This window comes from Rutidosis leptorrhynchoides, chromosome 6 (assembly GCF_046630445.1).
Source record: "Rutidosis leptorrhynchoides isolate AG116_Rl617_1_P2 chromosome 6, CSIRO_AGI_Rlap_v1, whole genome shotgun sequence".
NCBI classification, from domain to species: domain Eukaryota; kingdom Viridiplantae; phylum Streptophyta; class Magnoliopsida; order Asterales; family Asteraceae; genus Rutidosis; species Rutidosis leptorrhynchoides.
Window position 1 is genome coordinate 418,170,324 of NC_092338.1, and position 23,607 is coordinate 418,193,930.

Genomic DNA, 23,607 nt, shown 5'->3' on the forward strand with positions numbered 1-23,607 from the left:
TAGTGTATTTATTTGTATGCTATGGCATGATCCACGGAGCCAGTGGTGCCATAGTATGTGCGGGAGTGCTATGATGCGAACCACGGAACCGGAAGCATCATGGTAGGTGTGTTGTAGTGTGAGCCACGGAGCCGGTAGCACTATAGTACGAGTTGTTAAGGTATGAACCACAGATCCGGTAACGCCTTAGCGTGAGTATGACTCAAGTTGTGATGCGAACCACAGAGCCGGTATCATCATGAGAAATGCGTATGGTGTGAACCACGGAGCTGGTAGCACCATGACGCGAGTATGGTTAACCATATGGTGTATGTGTCGTTTATTTAGCATTTAATATTGTGATGAATATATGCTATTGGTTATGCTAGCTTGCGGTATTGGAGGTTATTATCTTTATACTTTGCGATGGTATGCTAATTAGATTGCTAGCATGTATGCGGTATTTGTGTAAGTGTTTGCAAGCAAGGAGATTATATATGTATATGTATAACTATTGCATTCACTAAGTTTTATGCTTACCCCTCTCGTTGTTTACCTTTTTATAGGTATTGTGATTGTGAAGCTAGCTAGTTGTTAGACTAGATGCGTAGGAGCGCTTGGGCTCGATGGGGTAGCTTTTGGATATTTGGACGCGGACGGGAGATTTGGTAGTCCCCGTGATTATGCTCTTGGTATCGGGTTGGGTTATTGGGTATTAACCCGTATTTTGTGTGATTCGGTTGTTATTACAAATGCTTTTGTAATGTGTCATTTGTGTACCAAGGGTCATTATAAATTGTTAAACATATCGTTATGATATTATGTTTTCGGTTAATACAGAGTTGGAAATATTATGTATTATGAACGTTTTAATGGGACCTAACTTATATAAAAAAATAGTACTTCGTTTTTGGTAAACGGATTTGGGGTTGTTACATAGATCTGTTGCTGAACATCATTTCCAGTCCAATTCATTTCTCGTTTCCTTCTTCTTCTCCGACGAGGCAATCGGTTGGGTGTAACAGGTTGCTCTTTTATTACTAGGCGGGGGTTGGTCGGTGTCAAAGGCCAGGTTCGTTATTCTGGAGGGTTAAGGGTTTGCATCTGTTAATTTTGTTGATGGGTGTGATTCATTTTTCCAGATAGAATCGTGATCTTGTGCGCAAATATGATTTTTGGTTCCGAGTTTTTTGTTCAAAAAGAAATAGATATTTACAAACAAGATTATAAAGGATTTAGAGGATTTAGAAGATTTGTGAGAATTAATTATAATTTTTAGATTTAGATTGTGAAGAAATTGAGTTATTAAGAATTTTGGTAAATATGGAGATGGAGGTGATGAAGAGGCGAGGTAAAAGGAGCAAAATACTCTCACATGCTTGGCACATGGTGACACTTAACGGAGAAAATTAACATATGTTGCATGGAGAATATTGCAAGATTTTCAAACCACGATGACTATTCTTGAAAGGAAAAAACTTTAGTGGCTAAACTTGCAAGATTGTACAAACCACAGTGACCGTCCATGTAGTTTTGTCTTTTTTTAACTTACATCTATTGCATATTTTTGTTTTTTATAGTACCCATCATAACAGTCTGAAGTATAATAGCAGTATGTACTTTTTTTTACGAAAAACGAAACCACGAACTTTCATCAATCGATCGATGAAAAGATGATAAAATGACACAAAAAACAATGTCGAAACGCTTCACAACTAGACAACGAAACAAAACAAGAACCTAACCAAAAGCGGGCCGAATCGAGCACGCAAAACAAACAAGAAATTACAATGAAAACTACACATCTAGAAGCCGACAAAACATAAACGGGCAATCGAAGCTTAATAACAGCAAAGATATAATCAAAAGTGGACACAACAAAACACCAAGATATAACCAACTTAATTTCGACCATTCTTAGCGGCATCCGAAGCTTTCTTTCCTCTGGCCACCTGCCTAGAAACCATACCATCCACCTTTTTATAGGAAACGGCTTTTCTCGAGCGAGACTAAAAAGAGTACTCCTTGGGGGAACCAAAAGAAGTGACACCAACCATCCAGGCATAGCCTGGGTGGCCACCAGGACTTCCAATGAAGCAAGAGGTCACGGGTTCGATTCCCTTCAAGGCAAATACCTTGGGGCGAGCTCCATTTAGTGATTGATTGACTAGAGAATGCTTTGCCTGGTAGCGGTGGAGGCCTGGCTTGCCGTTTACCCGGGGTTTACCAACTAGAGGGGAGCCATTATGGTTCGTCGCTAGGGGGTTCCTCGTAAAAAAAAAAAAAAAAAAAAAAAAAAAAAAAAAAGAAGTGACACCCGAAGAACCTGTGAGTTCTCCTTCAACCGGAGAATTATCCCAGAAAACCTCGCCCAACACCCAAAATACCCCATTCAGCTTCTCACCATTCTGAATTATTTTAATCATTTACATTGGTTCTGAATTATATTTCTCATTTCCCTGTAGCTTTACTAAAATTACATTCGTTACCCAATAAATATAGATTTATTATTTATTATATATATTTTGCTCCCAGAATGGGCTTTAATAAACTTATTAACAGCCATATTTATAAACTCTGCAAGTGATCAACCAAAAAAATTAAGCATATAGCGTTGCTGCAATTTGCATAGAAGTCGTCATAAACAACCTTCTCGGTTGAATAACTAAAACACATCATCCAGATTAACATGTTTCTACTTGACTGCATCATTCAAGTACCGGATAGAAAACACACCAAATTATACAGACAGCGTCAAATAAAACTTGACTGCCATAGTTATTCAGAAGGTTCTGCATCCACCTAATTTTGTTGGCAAGTTCCTCCAGGTCAATTATGGTCCAGTTTATTTTCATGCTTTATGTTTAAGAAGCGTTGAGAGGTGAACCAAGAGAAATCGAATCCTGATCCATGCCTAAAACAGGTACAGTTACAAACTTACAATCAAACATATCTAAAATTGGCATGCAATATTTAGAGATAAAACTGTTTATTAGCATGGGCTCGTTAGACCTAAAGTTACATTACGTACATGTAATAAGCAATTCCTCCTTTCTAAGGGCGTACAAACAACAATTGATCACATGCTTCAAAAATATTCAGAAAAAAACTTTAAAGGTACGAAGAATAAGAGAGCTTTTTTTAGATAAGAGAATAAGATAAAACTTGTTGAAAAGAAGCGTGATAACTATAAAACTAACAACTACAAGCATTGCCTTTCAAGTTAAATGATAAGAAACTAATCAACCGTCGTAATATTTTAAATAATTTACTTGCAAGAGGTCTCAAGTTCAAATCTTGTGGTGGCCAGGGTAAGGTTGGAAACAGCCAGGGAGTAATCATGTTGGGCCGTGTGTCCAGTAGAGTATGAGGTTGGATTACTCGCCTCCAGGTAACCCGAACATTGAGGAACCTTATAAACGTTTTACTACCAGTTAGCAGCCATTTCTTAAAATATAAATTAAAACAACCAACAAAATGGAAAGACAAATTATATAAGAATTACAAGTGTTAGCCTACAAAAATAGTTTACCTTGCTTTGATGGAAAAATAAGCCGTGCAGGCGTGCACCACATGAGTCTTACCATTCTGCATGTAAGAATTCAACTTAGATAAGAACAAGGCTATACTAACAAAAGACTACAATAAGAAGACGTGAATTGTTAAAAATGGAGAGAGAAAGGCACCACAGTAGGCAATGACCAGTCTTTTCTTTGGGACCACACTAAGTTCGGCCGTAAATCCTTACATAATGCTTCATGTGTCTCGTCGTCTTTCCGTTCTCCAGCTGGAGGCATTGGCAACTCAATCTACAAATGGTGGAAATGTGAATACAAATCAAAAAAAGGCACAACAATTGTTGCAAGAAACTACAATATCTGTTCCATATAAGTAGTGCTGCAGAACTCAAAATTCCTAATTACTCAACGAGTACTCGGTTTTTGCAACTCACGGATTACTCGGCTAAAACTCGGAATTACTCGAAAAATCGAACAAAACTCCGGATTACTCGGGAAATCGGACAAATTTTGGTCAAAACTCGGTCAAAATAGGTCGAAGTCAAAAATTTTCTACATCCGAGTACTCTTTGAGTTTTCGATGCCGAGTACTCCGTAAAAAGTCGCGACTGTGTACTCCCGGGTTGCGATTTTTGCAACCTTGCAAATGAGTGATAAACGAGCTTACTCTTCCTTCGTTGCCTACCTTATGTTGCATAAATCATAGTTATTTTTCTATGTATTCATATAATATTTATGGGACAAAGTACATGAGCGTACTAGGTGAGGTTCAATAATACTATTACAGTACTCACAAGGCTAAATAGATCCTTATATGTTCCCTTGTATTGTTTGGTGCGGCTTTAGTTCTTTTCTTTGTCTTAGCGGTTTACGTTTGTCTTTTCGTAAGCTTTTTTGTTACCTTGTATCGTTTAGTACTTTAGTTGTTTGTTTTGGGTTTCCTAGTTTTAGGTAAGTTTGCTTGTGGTTGTTTTGTTTAGATGTATGTGGCTTTCATCTTTGTGATGAATTCCTTGGTAATAAAAGTTGTTCGTTTTTTTTTTTTTTTGCCAAAAAAAATGATTCCTTATTTAGGCAATCATAAAAGATAACAAATATTTCAAACTCCAAGTTAAATAAATCTGAGTGACAATGAAATCTAACTATATTTATGCAGGTATCAGCAACTAAATCATTATGTAACCTTCAATCTGCCTACCAATGTTATCTATTTGACAAGTTTACCCCTCCGGTAAGATTGCCTCAATTTAAGAGCATAGTTATTAAAACTTACTCAATAGACTTGCTGTCATTTTATCTAGGTGATAAAAAAATAGCCATGACAGTATCAGGAACAACCAAACAAAGGATGATAAATGGTATGTGTATTTAAATATTTATGAAAAAACAATAATGGTTTTAGAAGTTAGAATGAAAACAATGAATGAGGCCCTAACTTGAAGTACAATAAAGAACATGGGATCACCACCACCGATGCTTGAATTGAGTGGTATAGGAGTGAGATCCAACTTGGGGTACTGCCAACCTAGATTAGATTCTCACTCTAAGCAGGGAGTTTCCAAAATTTGATGGTCCAAAATTTAATGGTACTGCCAACATTAATGCGTTTTGGGAAGGCCTATGGGGTTTTCCCAACATTCGATGGTACTGCCAACATCGTCAAGAATTGGGTTTCCTCCTAACGCGTGTGTAGGTGACAAATGGAGAGCATTCGATGTCGATATCGCCGTTCAAAAAAAAAAATGGGATCGTGAATTCATTTGTTTGAGATGACATTTTGAGAACAAAGGAAGTACATGACTCCCATTTAGTAAAAGAGTAGCAAGTAGAAAAGTATGTTAAAAAAAAGTTATTAAATAACGTATGGGAGAGTTGGAAGTCGTGTACCATATGTCTCACATAAAACATAGATAAATTTATAGATAAACATGCCAACGAGGTTACACAAGTCAAAGTCTTTACCTTAACCTTGTCATCGGTCAATACTTCGGTCACCCTTGTAGACCAATAAGCACCGTCAGAATTCCAATCTACCATATCACCAGCCTTCCATGTATCATCATCATCATCATCAATCACAACACAAACTTCAGAAATCGAGTTAGCATCTGGCATTTCATCTCTTTTATATATTAGCGGATAGTGAGGCCGCAACATCAGTTGATTTTTAATGTTCCTTTGCCATAAGGAGGGATTTCATATATCTTTACCCAACTTATATCTGCAAATAAATAACAATTAACTTCATCTTATAGCTATGATTTTATAAAGCTTAAGAACGAGCAACCAAATGACAGAACACAATCAAAATAGAAGCATGTACTATAAAAAAAGTGGTTAGGTTGATAATTTAACTTGCAACAAATATTATAGAAAACTTATAATATGTTGCACTAGTAAGCATCAGAAACATTATAATCTAAAGCTAATGAAAAAAGTGGCAATTAATTCACAAGAAATAATCTCCAAACCCACACTGGTTCATACAGCAACTTATCCAACTCACCTTCTTCGAAATCGTAGTATTCCAGCTGTATCTTGTTCCTTTTCAATTTGATATCTCTGATCTGAATGACATTTTAGACATGGATGAATAGAATTAGAGTTTTGGTAAGCTCCTTCTGTAAGTACTTTAAAATAGCGTGTTTAAAATTGCTCAAAGGAAGTCGAGCCTTCGGTTAAGCAAATAAGTTTGAAAACTGAAGGGTGGATACGAGAATTAATGAATTATATAAGATTAATTACATAGAGGGCTCTATTAATTAATTGAGTCAACAACAAGCGTCGATTTATTGACGACTTGATTGCCGCTTAGAGCCTAAATTGAATTTCAAGCAGGATTTATAAACCCATGGAAATATGATTCTACCATTTTCATAGCGTCTCATTTTTTATTTTATTTTTTTATTATTCTTTAACTTTTTTTCCTACTTAAAGGTTGGAGGTCCTCTTGAAAGCAATGTCTTTATCCGTCGAATAGAGAGACAGATGACTTTCTCTACTCTTGAGACTGTTTCACTCGTGGAGAACCGACTTGTCTTTATTCTAGGATAGAGGAAGGATTGTCTACATCTCACTTCCCCCATACCCCACACATGTGGGATTGGGTTTTGTTGTTGTTGTTGTTGTTGTAGTATATAGATTAGTTACATAAAAGATAACCTATAATAACAAATTTTAGTGAAAAGACTGTTACCTAATGTATGATGTATATATTTCAAAAGAAGTACCTTTCTCCCCTTAAACGCACTTTTTTAGTTCCAAACTAGTAGCGACCATAGTACCATCTTACTTGAATATATAACTACAAACTTAAACCGCTCGGCATCTCCATTTTGCATCGCCAGAATTTCCATAATCTAGAAAAATAAAATTATATCAGCAACTTTGCAATGCAAATCAAGTCTCTGATCCATGTATATGTAAGGATTAAAGAACTTAACAAAAAAAAGTGAAAATAGTCCAAATTAGGCGCTTTTTCACCTACATCCGCATTCCATTAAATAAATACTCAAAAAAAAAAAAAATTACAATTATAGGATATTCACATTGGATTGGGTATTTGGGTCACCTCTATCTTCAGCTCCTAAAGAAATTCAACGTCAAATCAACCTGATCCATAGCTTACTGTTCGAGTCTTGCCAACATAGCAAATACACTCATACAGTCATGCGTCTTATAAAAAAACATTATTGAAGTCAGAACCTACATTCTCGTAATATACATGATAGCTCTTTTTTAAAAGTTCCTAGCAAACCGAACATTTACGGTGAACACACAATTAATTAAACAAATAAAATAAATCAAGATGACTATTACATACAAAATGGTCTATTACAGATAATTTAGGCTAGCAACAAATCTAAATTGTAAAACTAGAGATTAAAAGCACATACATGTCTTTAAAATTACTGCTACTATTCTTGACCTAGCAATCACAAAATCAGGCAATCAAATTGCTACATATATATAAAAAATAAGGTTATGCATATGTGCACTATAATTAGGTATCATAATAAGTAGTAGCAATTTAGGGTTTCGGTGAATTAGGGTTTTGCGTTACCATTGAAAATGAAAATAGTACCTAGAATATTATTTAAAAAGAAAAGAAGTGATTAATCGCGAATAGTGTTTCTACTTACAAGACCATTTGTTAGGATGGTGGTGGTTTTTGTTACGGTGGTAGTGATGGTGTGAATTGAAATTTAGGTGAGTTTGATCAAAAGATTCCGTTTATAAAAAAATTATTTTATTAAATGAATAAAAACATGTTAATTATTTTGATGATAATTATAATTATTTTGAATGAATAATGTGTGTTAAAAAATTCACCTTATTAAATTGAATAAAAACTACAATATAATTGTTTAGGTGTAATGATTAAGAGAAAATTTTAGCTTTTGTGATGACCCGGAAATTTCTAACCAAATTTAAACTTAACCTATAACGTTTCCGACACGATAAGCAAAGTTTGTAATGTTGAGTCACGAAAGTTTTGAAACTATATTCATGTAATCAATTATTCTTTGACTGTTCTCGAAGATTCACGAACAATATATATATATATATATATATATATATGTATATATATATATATATGTATATATATATATGTATATATATATATATATATATATATGATTTCAAGTTATTTAGTAAACGATAGTAACATTCGATTATTGATTCGATTGATATTTAGATAAGTTAACTAAAACGTTTAAGATGAACCAGTAAAACACTAATTTGCTACAGTATTTTTGAATTGCTACAGTACCCGAAAAGCTACATTGATTTCGAAAATCACTATTTGCTACAGTAAACACTATTTCAAAATGAAATGTATATATGTATATGTATATGCTACGAGACGATGATTTATAGAAGTAAATGACCAAAACACTCAAATGTATAAGTTACATCTCGAGTGATATAGTTTATGGATAATTTAAGCCTAATTTTTGACAAAGGTACGACTCACGAAACGAAAAATACAAGTTTTCTCAGCGTACGAAGGGACATTCGAAAAACCGGAACCGGAACATAAGTCGAGTGACGACGTACGACTTATCGGAACAAAAGTTACAAGTTAACTATGCACGTAAATATAATATATAAATAATTATATAAATTAAATATATTATATATATTATATAAAATTATGTCGACAAACAAAAAGTTAAACGATTGTGAGCTGTCATGGACACCCATGCGATCGCATGGGATTTATCCCTTCAAGCCATGCGATCGCATGGCAGGGGATTTCAGGATTTATCTATAAAACTCGACATTCTGTTCGACACAAGCACACACACAAATATTCATTTACTCCCTCTGTATAATTATTATTATTATTTATATTATTAAGATTAATATTATTATTAATCTTATTATTATTAGTAGTATTAGTATTATTATTGTTATTACATAAAATATTACGACGAGGTTATGAGCGGGTTATTTTCAAAAATGAGTTTCGAGCGGGATAGAGCTAAGGAAACTATGTATTATAGCCATGGAGGTTATGGGTAATGTTCGTGGGTATTGTTTGCAAATCAAACCTAGTGTTTATCATCTCTGTTACGTCTACATACTTGCCTGCAATATTGAATCACAATATTGATACGTGAGCATTCATATCTTATCTTTTATATATTAATTGTGTATCCATGTCTAGTGCTCGAGTATATATATTTATGCATGCTTGTATGCTAAATTTCCTCGTTAAGCAGTTTATGATGAATCACGAATTAAATACATATATTACTAATAAAAGGTATATGATATGCATGTTTTTGAAAAGCTGGCGAAAAATCAATAACTTTTCATTTAGAAATCGCGTAATTTCGATGAACGAATTAAAAGATATGGTCAACTGAATTATGATTGACGTTAATTGGAATTGCTTTTGAATCCGCAATTGATACTTAAACAACTTATTTATAAGATTGATAAATTGGATTTTTGAATATTATTAGCCGAGTAAATGAATCCTTATATAAGGCACGTCATGTTTTGTTGAACAATTGTCAAAATTGATTATTTTATCATATTTTAAAGCCTTATAAAAACTATAGTATTGAATCAGATTGACTTTTTGAAACGACTTTGGATAACTTTTGTATGTCGATCTCGAGTATTAGGATTGTGATACACTATGACCTGACCTAACTTGATAGACATTTATTGACCAACATATGTTCTCTAGGTTGAGATCTACGGTTATTTGGTAATTCGAGTTTCGGTCACATTTTGGTGAACGACTTTATATGCTGCTAAGGTGAGTTTCATTTGCTCCCTTTTTAATTGCTTTTGCAATCTATATTTTTGGGCTGAGAATACATGCACTTTATTTTAAACGCAATGGACACAAGTACATACTAAATTCTACACCGAGTTTGAACCGAAAATCCCTTAGCTTTGGTAACTAGTAACTGCCGGTTATAAGAACTGGTGTGCGCGAGTAGTTATATATGGATCCATAGGGCTTGACATCCCCGTCTGTTTCAGGTTTAGAAACCCTAGCCTGAACTATAAAACAGACGTATGCTATTTGAGTTTAGTACACGTTGGATTTCGTGTATTCTACATGTTGGTTGCATGTTTGTTAAAACAGGGGTACTTATTATAACGTTAAAGCTTAGTTACCAGGGTGCTCAATCTTGTAAAATATTTTTGATAAACGTTTCTGAATGAAACAACTGAAATCTTGTGATCCACCTTTATGTACAGATTATACAAATCATTAAAACTATGAACTCACCAACCTTTGTGTTGACACTTGTTAGCATGTTTATTCTCAGGTTCCCTAGAAGTCTTCCGCTGTCTGCTTATATGTTAGACAAGCTACGTGCATGGAGTCTTACATGACATATTTTTCAAGGAAACGTTGCATTCACCAAATCATCACCATGTATCTTATTTTGACTGCATTGTCAACGGAAGTACTATTGTAAACTATTATTTACGGTGATTGTCTATATGTAGAAATCATCAGATGTTGAAAACCTTTGATTTAAATATTCATTTATGGTGTGCCTTTTCAAAAGAATGCAATGTTTACAAAACGTATCATATAGAGGTCAAATACCTCGCAATGAAATCGATGAATAACGTGTTCGTCCATATGGATTTGAAGGGATCGTCACAGCTTTAAATAGTTCGACACTGAATGTTGACACCATCTCTTATTAAAATGTTAAAAACAAATACATTGAATGTTGAATAGTTCAATATATCGTGTTGAATCATTCAATTGATAGGTAAATAAACGCAACCTCAGTGTGAGATGGGGTGACATGACGTTGATTGAAAATATGAAGTTATGGTGGTGTGAGTTGGAGTGCGTGTGGGAGGTGTGGTGCTAATGTGATAAAATGTGATTAGTATTTTGGATAAAGACAAAACAAAGAAAATATAATAAAAAAAATATTAAAAAAAGATCAATCAATCAAAATAAACCACACCTCCGTTACCTTTCATGTTAAAAACCCACTCACGCCGAACCCACGCCCCATAACACCAAAAGAGGGTGTTGCTTATGTGCTAGCTAAGATCCCATGGTGTCTATTCAGATACGTAACTCTTGATGTGCATTGTCTATTGGGCTCACATTTGGGCTTGACCGATAAGAAGCCCATAGGCCTTCACCGAACCCTAACCCCTCTCTATAAATAAAGGGGTACCTACAAGGCTACAACATATAATACATTCTCTACGGACTATGAGATACGACCCTAGCCTCTCATCAATCTAATCTAGGGTTTTACCTACACTCTGTGTAGGGTTTTCCTTCGCTGAAGATCCGACTCCAACCATGAGCCATAATCACCCTCTCGAGATCATCATCTCGATTAGGGATCACCGCGGTAACTCTCTAAAACCCCTCTTTAGCACTAAATGTTATATTTGCCCTACCTGCAGGAATATGTTTGATCAGTAACAAATAGCCTAAATCCACGACTTTGAACTTTGAATGCAAGGGGAAGAAATATAAAGTTGTACGATTTTCAAGAAAACCTACCCGGATGAATTTCGTCGCATATTTGTACAAATGAATCATTCGGATTTTTTTCATATAGGGGAGAAAGATTATTGAATATTATTATTACATTTATTTTTCAAAAAAGAATTAATAAAACTAAACGGATCCGAAAATGATTGAATATGATAACTATGTATTATTAAAATTTAGTAATTTTGTGTGGTAATAATCAAATTGAGACAAAGTGAGAACTGATTTTTTTTCTAAGTGACCATATTTGAGAGAGTAAATGGTAAAAAGAGATAAAGTTTCTAGAGCCAAATAATAACAATGTTAACCTGTTCAAGTAGATATCTACTTGATTCATATATATATTAAACAGTGAATATGAACGATTTAAATGAATGTATAATAAATATGAACAATAAAAACAAATATCAATATGAATGTGGATGATTATTAAATTGGATTTGAATTATTAGTGAATTATATATGCATGGGATACAAATTTTATTATCAATGAATTCATCTATTAAGAACAAGAATACCATGTCTGTGTGTGTGTATATATATATATATATATATATATATATATATATATATATATATAAGGGATCAAGAGAGAACTAAGAGTGGGAGAGAATCCATAGAACCTGCAGGTTGAGCTCAATCTGAACATAGATTGGGTTCAATCTGCACACAGATTGAGTTAATCTGCACACAGATGGAGCTCAATCTGCACAAGTTCTCTGAGTTCTCTTCTACCATTGGTTCTCTCTGAATCCTCACCCTATATATATCCTTTTGTTCAGATATTTTCTATACACACATACATATACATTCTGCTACATACAGAACTTCATCAATAGCAGCGATGAGAGATTCGTTCAACGTTCATTTCGGAGGTAACCCAACGAGCAACTGAAAGTCATACGTTGGCGGAACGCAGATGGAATTTAACGACGTCTACATGAATGATTTTGATTTTTCAGAGTTGAAGTTACTCAAAAAGGAAATACCGGTCCCATTTTCGAGTATTTGGTATTTAGATGAAGAGAAGACAGAAGTGATGTTCCAGTGTAACGACGTATAGAATAAGCTTAAAAAACTAGCCAGTGAAAATGGTAATCGAATTCAATTGTATGTTATGGAGTTGAGCACGTGAAAAACTAATCCGTTCCCTTCCGATTTTGGAACTAGTTTCGAATCAGGAGCTTTGATGGAATGAGACTTTTAATAATTGTCGTTTTGTGTTTTTAGGATTTTTAATAAGTATTAATTGTATTAGGACTTTAATATTTTCTACTTTTAGGAATTTTAATATTATTGTAATCGTTTGTTAGTTTGTTTTCATAATTACATAATAATATAACTAATTAAACAAAATTAAAACTAAAATAAATTCATACATTAAAAAATGAAAAATAGATAATAATAATAATAATAATAATAATAATAATAATAATAATAATAATAATAATAATAATAATAATAATAACCCACATCTATCCATCAACACGACACTTAGCACGCCACCCATTATTTACCAGTTACCAGCACACCTGTCAAACACCCCACCCCACCCCACCCCTACCAGTCAACACGCCAACACGCCCATCATTGTTAAAGATGACCTTATAGTAACAACTAGTAAAATGACCCGTGAAATCACGGGTTTGTTTAAACGAAACAGTTTAATAATATGTTTTAGGTATTAAGAGAATGTAAATGATAAAGTCATTTAGTTTAATGACTCGTGAAACAACGAATTCCGACTAAGAAACTTGTCGTTTTTACAAACATGTTGATGTACTTAACTTGATCAGAATAAATGAACTAACTTGATGTACTTAACTTTGTCAAAAGTCTACATTACAACCTTTTATTGAGACTTGTATTTCGCATACATACGTAACGTAATTAATCTCGTAAAAAGCAACCATATTTGAATAATAATAATATAATAACTATAATTACAATTATAATAATTAATGATAAAGTTTGTTTAAAAATTGAATATTTATATTTTTAATAATAATTATTATTAGTAATAACAAATACCACTTGATAAATTTTCAAAAATTAAAATACAATTATTATATGAAAGTTGTACAATATGCTTCAAAGTTTGTACACGTGTTTATGTGGTGATTTGTAAAAAATTGTACAATTTGTTTTAAAATTTATACATATGGTCACATAATACTTCAAATATTGTACATATGGTGTTGACGGTGTTTTACTATAAGATTGTATATATATTTCAAATATTGTAGATTTGATCATGAGAGTGTTTTATCAGCCAATATCACATCTTCAGCCTACACTTTTTCCTCGCAATTAACAGGAACTGAACTATGTGTGTGTGCATTTTCATGCACAAAATCATCAACCATTTTCACATCTTCGCTCGCCACTTTTTCATCAAGAACAACAGCATTCACAGGATCTGAACTTTGCCTTTCTGCATGTCCTTCAGCTAAATCGTCAACCATTTTATCGTCACAAATAACGGTATCCACATGACCTGAATTTTGTATCTCTGTGTCTCCCTCTGCTGATAAACGAGTGCTAGAAGATGCATTAAGAGGTGAAGCAACAGAAATCGACTCCTTATTGATGCCTAAAAAGTACAGTTACAAACAAATCTAAGATTAGCATGCAATAATTAAAGATAGAACTGTTTACTAGCATGGGCTTGTTAGATCTAAGTTACTTTAAGTGCATGTAGTAAGCAGTTCCTTCTTTCTAAGAGTGTAAGCGTAATAAGAGAAATCTTGTTGAAAAGAAGAGTAATAACTATAATACTAACAAATACAAGCATTGCATTTCAAGTTAAACGGTGATTCTAATCAACCGTCGTAATATCTTAGATAATTTACTACCAGTTAGCAGACGGGTCTTAAAAATGTAGATTAAAACAGCCAACAAAAAATAGAAAGACAAATTATATAAGAATGGCAAGCATTGGTCTACAAAATTAGTTCACCTTGCTTTGATGGAAAGATAAGCTGTGCACCACATGAAGTCCTACCACCCTACATGAAAAAAATTGAACTTAGATAAGAACAAGGTTATATTAACACCACTTAAAGCTGTTACAATTATAAAAGAATCAAATAGGCAAAAAAAAAAAAAAAAAGGAAGTAATTTACATAAATAAATAAAATAAGTGGAGAGAGAGGCACCACAGTAGGCAATGTCCAGCCTTTTCTTTGGGACCACTCTAAGTTCGGCCGTAAATCCTTAACGAGTGCTTCATGTGTCTCGTCGTCTTTCCTTTCTCCGGCTGGGGGCATTGGCAACTCAATCTACAGATGGTGGAAACATGAATACAAATCAAAAAAAAAAAAAAAAAAAAAAAAGGAAGGAACAAGAAACTATGAATCATAAATGGTATGTGTATTTAACTATTTATTTGTAATAATATATCAGATACATCCTTCCTAACGAAACGTTTAAGAAGTAATATTAACATTACAAGAGTGTTTCAGATGTTTATAAAACCTGATATAAAGATAGCTAAAAAAATTATGCCTTAAAAGTTAACTCTCCAAGTTAATGTAATTAATTAATCTTTGCCAACAAACACAATAGTATACTAATTAATTTTAACAGGTTGCACAAGTCAAATTCTTTACCTTAACCTTGTCATCGCTCAACACTTCGACCACCCTTGCAGGCCAATAAGAACTGTCAGAATACCAATCTACCTTATCACCAACCTTGAATGTACCATCAAATACAACACAAACTTCGGAAATTGAGTTAGCATCTGGCATTTCATCTTTTTTATATGTTAGCGGATAGCGAGGCCGCACCATTAGTTGTTTTTTAATGTGCCTTGTATTTCTTCCATAAGGAGGCTGTTCGTGTATCTTTTCCCAACTTATCTCTGCAAACACATTAACAATTCACATTATCTGAAATCTATGATTTTATAAAGCTTTAGAAGCAGGAATCAAATGAGAGAACACAATCATAATGGAAGCATGTACTATAAGAAAAGTGCACTAATAAGCATCAGAAACATAATAACATAAAGCTAATGAAAAAAGTGGCAATTAATTCACAGGCAATAATCTTTAAAACCCACACTGGTTCATACAGCAAGTTGGCCAACTCACCTTCGTCTTCGAAATCATAGTATTCCAGCTGTATCTTGTTCCTTTTCAAATTGATATCTCTGATCTGAATGACATTTTAGACATGGATTAATAGAATTAGACTTTTGGTAAGCTCCTTCTGTAAGTACTTTAAAAATAGCCTGTTTAAAATTGCTCAATGGCAGTCGAGCCTTCGGTTAAACACTTTCGATGAACACTTAGATGTGTGGTTAGAAAATTATATGCTTTGGAAATTGGAAATAAGTTTGAAAGCAGGAGGAGGGATAAGAGAATTCATAAATTTATATCGATTATTTACATAAAAGATAACCTATTATAACAAATTTGAGTAAAAAGACTATTAAGTAATGTATCGTACAATATATTTCAAAAGAAGTACCCTTCTTCCCTTTAACACACTTTTTTAGTTCCAAACAATGTTGCAACCAGAGTACCATCTTACTTGAATATATAACTCCAAAATAAGTCTTGCGTATAAACTATACCTGGCAATTGAGAGCCATACTCTCAAAATCGGGTCATTTGGGTCAAGTCATCGGGTCAATTGGGTCAAGCTATCGGGTCAATTGGGTCTTGAGAAAAACTAGGTCTAGCAATGTAAATCAGAACATAAAAAAGTCCAATAGGTTCCCCTCTAACCTATTGGGTCCTATACAAAATATCAAAGAACATGTCTAATGGGTAACAATTCCCAAAGCTCAATAAAGAGAGATAGGTCTAATGAGTCAAATGGGTCAAGCATAACAAGTTTCATCCACCAAACATTTATGAAAGCATTCATGGTTATATAATTTACTATGTATATTAATATTTTCATATATATAATAAATAAATAAATAATAATAACTAAAATAATATAATCAATGTAAAAGTATATGACCTATTTGGACCACTTGACCCGTGTGACTTGTTTCGACCTGTTACCCAACCCAGCCTGACCCATTTGGACCCGTTTAAAAATTTGACTCGTTTGACCCATGACCCATTTCAACCCAAAACCATTTTAACCCGTTACGGAAACCGACCTAACCTGACCCGTTTTCTAGGTATAGTATGAACATCCATGACGAACCGATCATATCCCACGCACAACTAAGTGTGCAACATCAGCCAAAGGTTGTAATTCAAACCTTAAGTTATTTCTATATGAAAGAAAAGAACAGCATACTAATGATCGTGACACACTAATGATCGTGAAACAATCATCCTAAACGTGTTCATACTCTTATGTTGGACATCTAAACATCATATCAAACACCAGATATGCTCGTAATTAATATTACGACGCCTAAAGTTGCAATCTAGCCCACCATTAGTATTTTTATTGCAATTGCATATGGGAACAAAACAGAGCTACCAAATCAATTGAATGAAAAAGCTACCTTGCATCTGAACCAGGCACCACGATATCCATCCGCAAAGGATTTCGATTCCCCAAGCTGGCCCACTTCAAACTTAAAACCACTCGAATTCTCCATTTTGCATCACCAGAATTTTCCTGATCTAGAAAAATAAATTTATCTCAGCAAATTTTCCATGCAAATCAAGTCTATGATTCATGAATTCATAAAAAAACTCATAGAACTTAACAATGAAAAATGAAAAAAAAAGTCCAAAATTAGACGTTTTTTCACCTACATCCGCCTTTCATAAAATAAATACCATTCTTGACCTTGCAATCACAGAATCGGGCAATCAAATTGCTACATATATTCACAAAACTACAAAATAAGGTTATTCATTAATGCACTATAATTAGGTATCATAATAAGTAGTAGTAGCAATTTAGGGTTTCGGTGAATTAGGGTTTTGCGTTACCATTAAACAAGAAATACAGTAGTACCTCGATGATTTAAAAATAAAAAAGTGAACCTTTGATAAGCACGGAAGATGTGATTAATCGCGAATAGTGTGTCTACTTAAAAGTGATCACCCTCACACTCACATGCTTCGAACTAAACCAAAGGGCTTTGTTTGTCTTGCATTAGTAAGTTACGGATTATGTATTCATTTATTTATATTTTATATTTATAATAAATTATTAATATTAATAAATTATTATTACAGTAATTAATTTGCATTCGTAATTCGTACGGTGTGTGTAATGTATGCAGTGGAGGATCTCGGATTGGTAGTCACTAGTTCAAACCCCCAAAAAAATTCTACTATTTCAACGGTGTCACTCAAAAAAATGTACATTATCAAATTGTATCACTAGTTAAAAACCCCATTTTTTTTTCACGACATCGCGTATTTCAGTGCTGTCCCGTGCCACCACTAGGTACAATATAGAACCGCCCCCATATCAGTGTATGTCACCTTTAAAAAATGGATTTTCAGGAAAACCTACCCGGGTAAATTTCATGGTTTATTTTATTTTTGACTATTAATCAAAAAGACACATTTTTCAAACAAACTATAGCGTACGCCCCAAAAAACAAATATCTTAAAATCCCTCGCAAGGTTGGCTTGTGATCTTGTGACTCGTGAATTCGCGATCATGACCTACAAATTCCATGTCGCGACCTGGAATTTACGGTCATTGCTGATAAATTATATCTTGCAATTTGCGACTGTCTGGAAGTTAGGAGTCGCAAGGTTCGCAAGATCCTATCCTACCATGTGACGTGCGACTAGATCTTATCTGCTCTAAGATTTTCGGATAAGATTTCCTGGCATGTTATTTGAATAACATTTTCACTTTCTTAATATATAGTTGTGATGCTTCATTTCTAAACAAACAAAAACCCGTACTAAAAAGGGATGATGGTTGAACATTTCTTGCTGGAGTAGATGACTCCGATCTATTTCCAGCAACAATTCATCTCAAACCATAACAACACCTCCACCACCGGCCCACCTCCCCCGCCACGTCACTTTATGCAAAGTTTTGAGTCGCAAGAATCGAATGCAATAATATACAATATTCCAGGGGATGTTCTGTTATGCTGTCGTAAAAGAAGCAATAATCAAGGTGAACATTCAAAGTCTATCCAGAAATTTTTAAAGGGAAGTACTTGAAGAGTCAGAAGCAGATGATAGCTTTGAACAAATTCCTGTGGATTTTGCAATGTAGTTTGTGTATCTTGATGGTGAACATTCAGTGTCTATCCAGAACAGTAACCCTGACGACGTCATGCTAACGTGATCATCCACTTTAACTAATAAAAATAGGTATATTCTCTATTTGATATGCTTGCTCTCAGCATGGCCTTTAATTTTTAAACAGTCATATTTATAGTCTCACTATGCAAATGATAAACCGGAAAGAAAAAGAAAAATGAGGAATCAAAAGCGCCACAGAAATTTGCATACGGAGTGTCAGAAACAACCTTCTAGATTGAGCAACTACAACACATGTCGATTACCACGTTTCAAGTACCAGAAAGAAAACTTACCAAACTATACAGAACGCGTCAAATAATACTTGATGTGAAGAGAATAGTTTAAACAAACTTCCACAATGTTGAATCAGTACTTGACTGACTGCCATTGTTATTTAGAAGGTTCTGCATCCATTTAATTTTGTTAACAAGTTCCTCCAGATCGATTACGGCTGCTTCCAGTGTATCTTCATGCTTTATGTTCAAGTCTTTACTAAAATGAATACCACCCTCATCTGCAACTGCCGGTGCCGCTTCTGCTGCTGATTTCTTCTCTTCCACACGCAAACTCGTAATACTATCGAAGGATTCCACACATTCATCATCCATTTTCACATCTTCAGTCTGCTTTTTTTCTTCACAAACAACGGTATCCATCAGATTTGAATTATGTGTTTCAGTATCACCCAATATCGCATCTTCAGCCTGCACTTTTTCCTCACAATTAACAGGAACTGAACTCTGTGTCTCTGTATTTGCATGCACATCATCATCATCATCAACCATTTTCACATCTTCACTCGCCACTTTTTCATCAAGAACAACAGCATTTACAGGATTTGAACTTTGCCTTTCTGCATGTCCTTCCGCTAAATCATCAACCATTTTATCGTCACAAATAACGGTATCCACATGACCTGAATTTTGTCTCTCTGTGTCTCCCTCAGCTGATAAACGAGTGCTAGAAGATGCATTGAGAGGTGAACCAAGAGAAATTGACTCCTGATTCATGCCTAAAACAAGTACAGTTACAAACAAATCTAAGATTAGCATGCAATATTAAGAGATAGAACTGTTTACTCGCATGGGCTTATTACATCTAAGTTACTTTACGTACATGTAATAAGCAATTCCTCCTGTCAAAGGGCGTACAAACAACAATTGATCACATGCTTCAAAACAAAACAAAACACTATAACTAAAAGTACGAAGTATAATAGAACTTTTTTTAGAAAAGAGAAAAAGAGAAAACTAGTTGAAAAGAAGTGTACTAACTATGATAGTAAGATGTTCAAGCATTGCATTTTAAGGTAAATGGTGATACTAATCAACCGTCGTAATATTTTAGATAATTTACTACCAGTTAGCAGACGGGTCTTAAAAATGTAGATTAAAATGGCCAACAAAAATAGAAAGACAAATTATATAAGAATTGCAAGCATTGGCCTACAAAATTAACTCACCTTGCTTTGATGGAAAGATAAGCTGTGCACCACATGAAGTCCTACCACCCTGCATGAAAAAAATTAAACTTAAATAAGAACAAGGTTATATTAACACCACTTAAATCTGTTACAATTATGAAAGAATCAAATAGGCAGGAAAAAAAAAAGTAATTCAAATAAAATAAAATAAAAAAGTGGAGAGAGAGAGAGAGAGAGAGAGAGAGAGAGAGAGAGAGAGAGAGAGAGAGAGAGGCACCAGAGTAGGCAAAGTCCAGCCATTTCTTTCGGACCAATCTAAGTAGGGTCGTAAATCTTTACATAATGCTTCGTATGTCTCACCTTCTACCCCTTCTCCAGCTGGGGGCATTGGCAACTCAATCTACAGATGGTGGAAACATGAATACAAATCAAAAAAAGGGAAGGAAAAAGAAACTAAGAATCATAAATGGTATGTGTATTTAACTATTTATTTGTAATAATATATCAGATACATTCTTCCTAACGAAACGTTTTAAGAAGTAAAAATAACATCACAAGAGTGTTTCAGATGTTTATAAAACCTGATATAAAGATAGCTAAAAAATTTATACCTTGAAAGTTAACTCTCCAAGTTAATGTAATTAAATAATTTTTGACAACAAACACAATAGTATACTAATAAATTCTAACAGGTTGCACAAGTCAAATTCTTTACCTTAACCTTGTCATCGCTCAACACTTCGACAACCCTTGCAGACCAATAAACACCTTCATAATTCCAATCTACCTTATCATCAACCTTAAATGTACCATCAAATACAACACAAACTTCGGGAATTGAGTTAGCATCTGGCATTTCATCTTTTTTATATGTTAGCGGATAGCGAGGCCGCACCATTAGTTGTCTTTTAATGTGCCTTGTCTTTCTTCCATAAGGAGGCTGTTCGAATATCTGTTCCCAACTTATCTCTGCAAACACATTAACAATTAACTTTATCTGAAATCTATTATTTTATAAAACTTTAAGAACAAGAAACCAGATGAGAGAACACAATCAACATAGAAGAATGTAGTATAAGAAAAGTGACAACGGGCAACTAAGTTTATGCCTCATGATGACTAATAAATTGCAATCAGAAACATAATATTCTGAAGTTAATGAAAAAAGTGGCAATTAATTCACAAGAAACGATTTCCAAACCCACACTGGTTCATACAGAAAGTTAGCTAACTCACCTTCTACGTCGAAATCATAGTACTCCAGCTGTATCTTGTTCCTTTTCAAATTGATATGTTTGATCTGAAAGACATTTTGGAGATGGATAAATTAAATTAGAGTTCTGTAAGTAATTTAAAATAGCCCGTTTAAAATTGCTCAAAGGCAAATGAGCCTTCGGTTAAGCACTTTCCATGAACACTTAGATACGTGGTTACAAAATTATATGCATTGGAAATTGCAAATAAGTTTGAAAGCCGAAGGGTGGATAAGAGAATTCATAAATTATACTGATTATTTACATAAAAAGATAACCTATAATAACATATTTTAGTGAAAAGACTACTTACAGTATGTTTCAAAAGAAGTAACCTTCTTCCCATAAACCAGGTGACGTCCAAACGGGGGGCAACCCAATCCACCTCTCGGCGGGGCACATAGTTTTTAGGGGAGCAATTTTTAATATATAAAGATTTGAGAAATGGGAGAACTAGGGAAACACAACTGAAGCAGCGAAGGCGAAGCGCCCAAAAACAATAATCAAAGGCCCCAGAAAGAAAAGAGATCAAAGTCCACTAACATTCTAGCAAGGTCCAAAGGGCCTTTTTTATAGCTTGTATTATTCGTTAGGGCTTAAGGGACATTTGTTAATAGCTTATATTATTCGATAGGGTCTAAGGGCCTTTTTTCACCTCGTTCTAGGTACTTTAATTCTCGGGACCGACCCTGCCATAAACACACTTTTTAGTTCCAAACTATTTGCGACCATAGTCCAGAATGAGTTTTATGAACATCCACGACGAACAGGTCATATCCGAAGCACAACCAAGGGTGCAACATCAGCCAAAGGGTGTGATTCAAACCTTATGAGAGGCATCCGCAAGTTATTTTTCTATATGAAAGAAAAGAACAACATACAAATGATCATGAAACGATCATCCTAAACGTGTTCATACTCATATGTTGGACATCTAAACATCATATCAAACACCAGATATGCTTGTAATTAGTATTACGACGCCTAAAGTTGCAATCTAGCCCACCATTAGTATTTTTATAGCAATTGCATATGGGAACAAAACAGAGCTACCAAATCAATTGAACGAAAAAGCTACCTTGCATCTGAACCAGGCACCACGATATCCATCCTTAAATGATTTCGATTCCGCAAGCTGGCCCACTTCAAACTTAAAACCACTCGAATTCTCCATTTTGCATCACCAGAATTTTCTTGATCTGGAAAAAGTAAAATTATCTCAGCCACTTTTCCATGCAAATCAAGTCTATGATTCATGAATTCATAAAAACCTCATACGAGTTAACAATGAAAAATGAAAAAAGTCCAAAATTAGACGTTTTTTCACCTACATCCGCCTTCCAGAAAATAAATACTATTCTTGACCTAGCAATCACAGAATCAGGCAATCAAATTGCTACATATATTCACAAATCTGCAAAATAAGGTTATTCATTAATGTACTATAATTAGGTATCATAATAATTAGTAGTAGCAAATTACAGTTTCGTTGAATTAGGGTTTTGCGTTACCATTAAAGAAATACAGGTATCATAATAAGGTAGTAGCAATTTGGGTTTCGGTAAATTAGGGTTTTGCGTTACAATTAAACAAGAAATACAGTAGTACCTCGATGATTTAAAAAATAAAAAGTGAACCTTTTGGTAAGCACGGAAGAAATGATTAATCGCGAATAGTGTGTCTACTTAAAAGCGATCATCCTCACACTCAGGTACTTCGAACTAAACCAAAGGGCTTGTTTGTCCCGCAGTAAGTTAAGGGTTATGTATTCATTCATTTATTAATTATTAATTATTAATTATAATAATAATAATAATAATAATAATTATTAATTAATATTATATATTATATTATTATATATTAATATTAATTCGTGATGTTAATTTTTTTTTTTATTTAATGTACTTTTTTTCTATTTGCGTTGTCTCATTTCATGTCTTCTAGAAACAGACCAATTTTCAGATTAAGTAGCAAATTAAGTGACAGATTAAGTAACAAAGAAATAACAATTTTATTTATTATACGGATGTAGACCATTAAGTGGTAAGTAATAGGCCCTACGTCTCGTTTAAAAGACGGATTCTCAGAAAAAACTACCAGGTGAATTTCGTGGTTTATTTTATTTTAGGCTATTAGTCAAAACAAGCATTTTTAAACAAACTATAACGATGCGCCCGAAAAACGAATTTCCTAAAATGCCAAGGTTAGCTTGCGTCGCGAT

General features: G+C 34.0%; 3 protein-coding genes across 24 annotated transcripts; all 3 read right to left on the minus strand.

Annotated features, from left to right (window-relative positions):
• Positions 1-2,575: 2,575 nt before the first annotated feature.
• Positions 2,576-7,726, minus strand: LOC139852068 (uncharacterized). Of its 9 annotated transcripts, XM_071841289.1 has the most exons (8): positions 7,069-7,382; positions 6,941-6,980; positions 6,728-6,856; positions 6,004-6,064; positions 5,460-5,718; positions 3,666-3,788; positions 3,512-3,567; positions 2,902-3,391 (listed from the first exon to the last, which is right to left on the minus strand). In XM_071841289.1, the coding sequence occupies exons 5-8, from the start codon at positions 5,652-5,654 to the stop codon at positions 3,175-3,177; spliced, it is 591 nt and encodes a 196-aa protein (XP_071697390.1). In that variant the 5' UTR covers positions 5,655-5,718; positions 6,004-6,064; positions 6,728-6,856; positions 6,941-6,980; positions 7,069-7,382; the 3' UTR covers positions 2,902-3,174. The 9 variants fall into 9 exon arrangements, with proteins under 9 accessions (XP_071697394.1, XP_071697395.1, XP_071697390.1 ...); XM_071841293.1 differs by adding an exon at positions 2,576-2,893 and having other exon boundaries at positions 3,252-3,391; positions 6,728-7,381; XM_071841290.1 differs by lacking the exons at positions 6,941-6,980; positions 7,069-7,382 and adding an exon at positions 7,640-7,726.
• Positions 7,727-13,597: 5,871 nt separating this feature from the next.
• On the minus strand, positions 13,598-17,589 carry LOC139852284 (uncharacterized). Of its 7 annotated transcripts, none has more exons than XM_071841550.1 (8): positions 17,424-17,589; positions 17,244-17,326; positions 16,988-17,108; positions 15,606-15,669; positions 15,120-15,373; positions 14,634-14,789; positions 14,468-14,516; positions 13,598-14,101 (listed from the first exon to the last, which is right to left on the minus strand). In XM_071841550.1, the coding sequence occupies exons 3-8, from the start codon at positions 17,081-17,083 to the stop codon at positions 13,800-13,802; spliced, it is 921 nt and encodes a 306-aa protein (XP_071697651.1). In that variant the 5' UTR covers positions 17,084-17,108; positions 17,244-17,326; positions 17,424-17,589; the 3' UTR covers positions 13,598-13,799. The 7 variants fall into 7 exon arrangements, with proteins under 7 accessions (XP_071697651.1, XP_071697652.1, XP_071697654.1 ...); XM_071841551.1 differs by having other exon boundaries at positions 17,449-17,487; XM_071841548.1 differs by having other exon boundaries at positions 13,599-14,101; positions 17,240-17,326.
• Positions 17,590-18,921: 1,332 nt separating this feature from the next.
• Positions 18,922-23,162, minus strand: LOC139852201 (uncharacterized). Of its 8 annotated transcripts, none has more exons than XM_071841434.1 (8): positions 23,024-23,162; positions 22,465-22,585; positions 21,370-21,433; positions 21,029-21,102; positions 20,849-20,932; positions 20,411-20,533; positions 20,173-20,221; positions 18,922-19,722 (listed from the first exon to the last, which is right to left on the minus strand). In XM_071841434.1, the coding sequence occupies exons 2-8, from the start codon at positions 22,558-22,560 to the stop codon at positions 19,052-19,054; spliced, it is 1,161 nt and encodes a 386-aa protein (XP_071697535.1). In that variant the 5' UTR covers positions 22,561-22,585; positions 23,024-23,162; the 3' UTR covers positions 18,922-19,051. The 8 variants fall into 8 exon arrangements, with proteins under 8 accessions (XP_071697535.1, XP_071697529.1, XP_071697533.1 ...); XM_071841428.1 differs by adding an exon at positions 22,714-22,751 and having other exon boundaries at positions 20,849-21,102; positions 23,024-23,116; XM_071841432.1 differs by adding an exon at positions 22,718-22,751 and having other exon boundaries at positions 20,849-21,102; positions 23,024-23,088.
• Between the last annotated feature and the right edge of the window lie 445 nt (positions 23,163-23,607).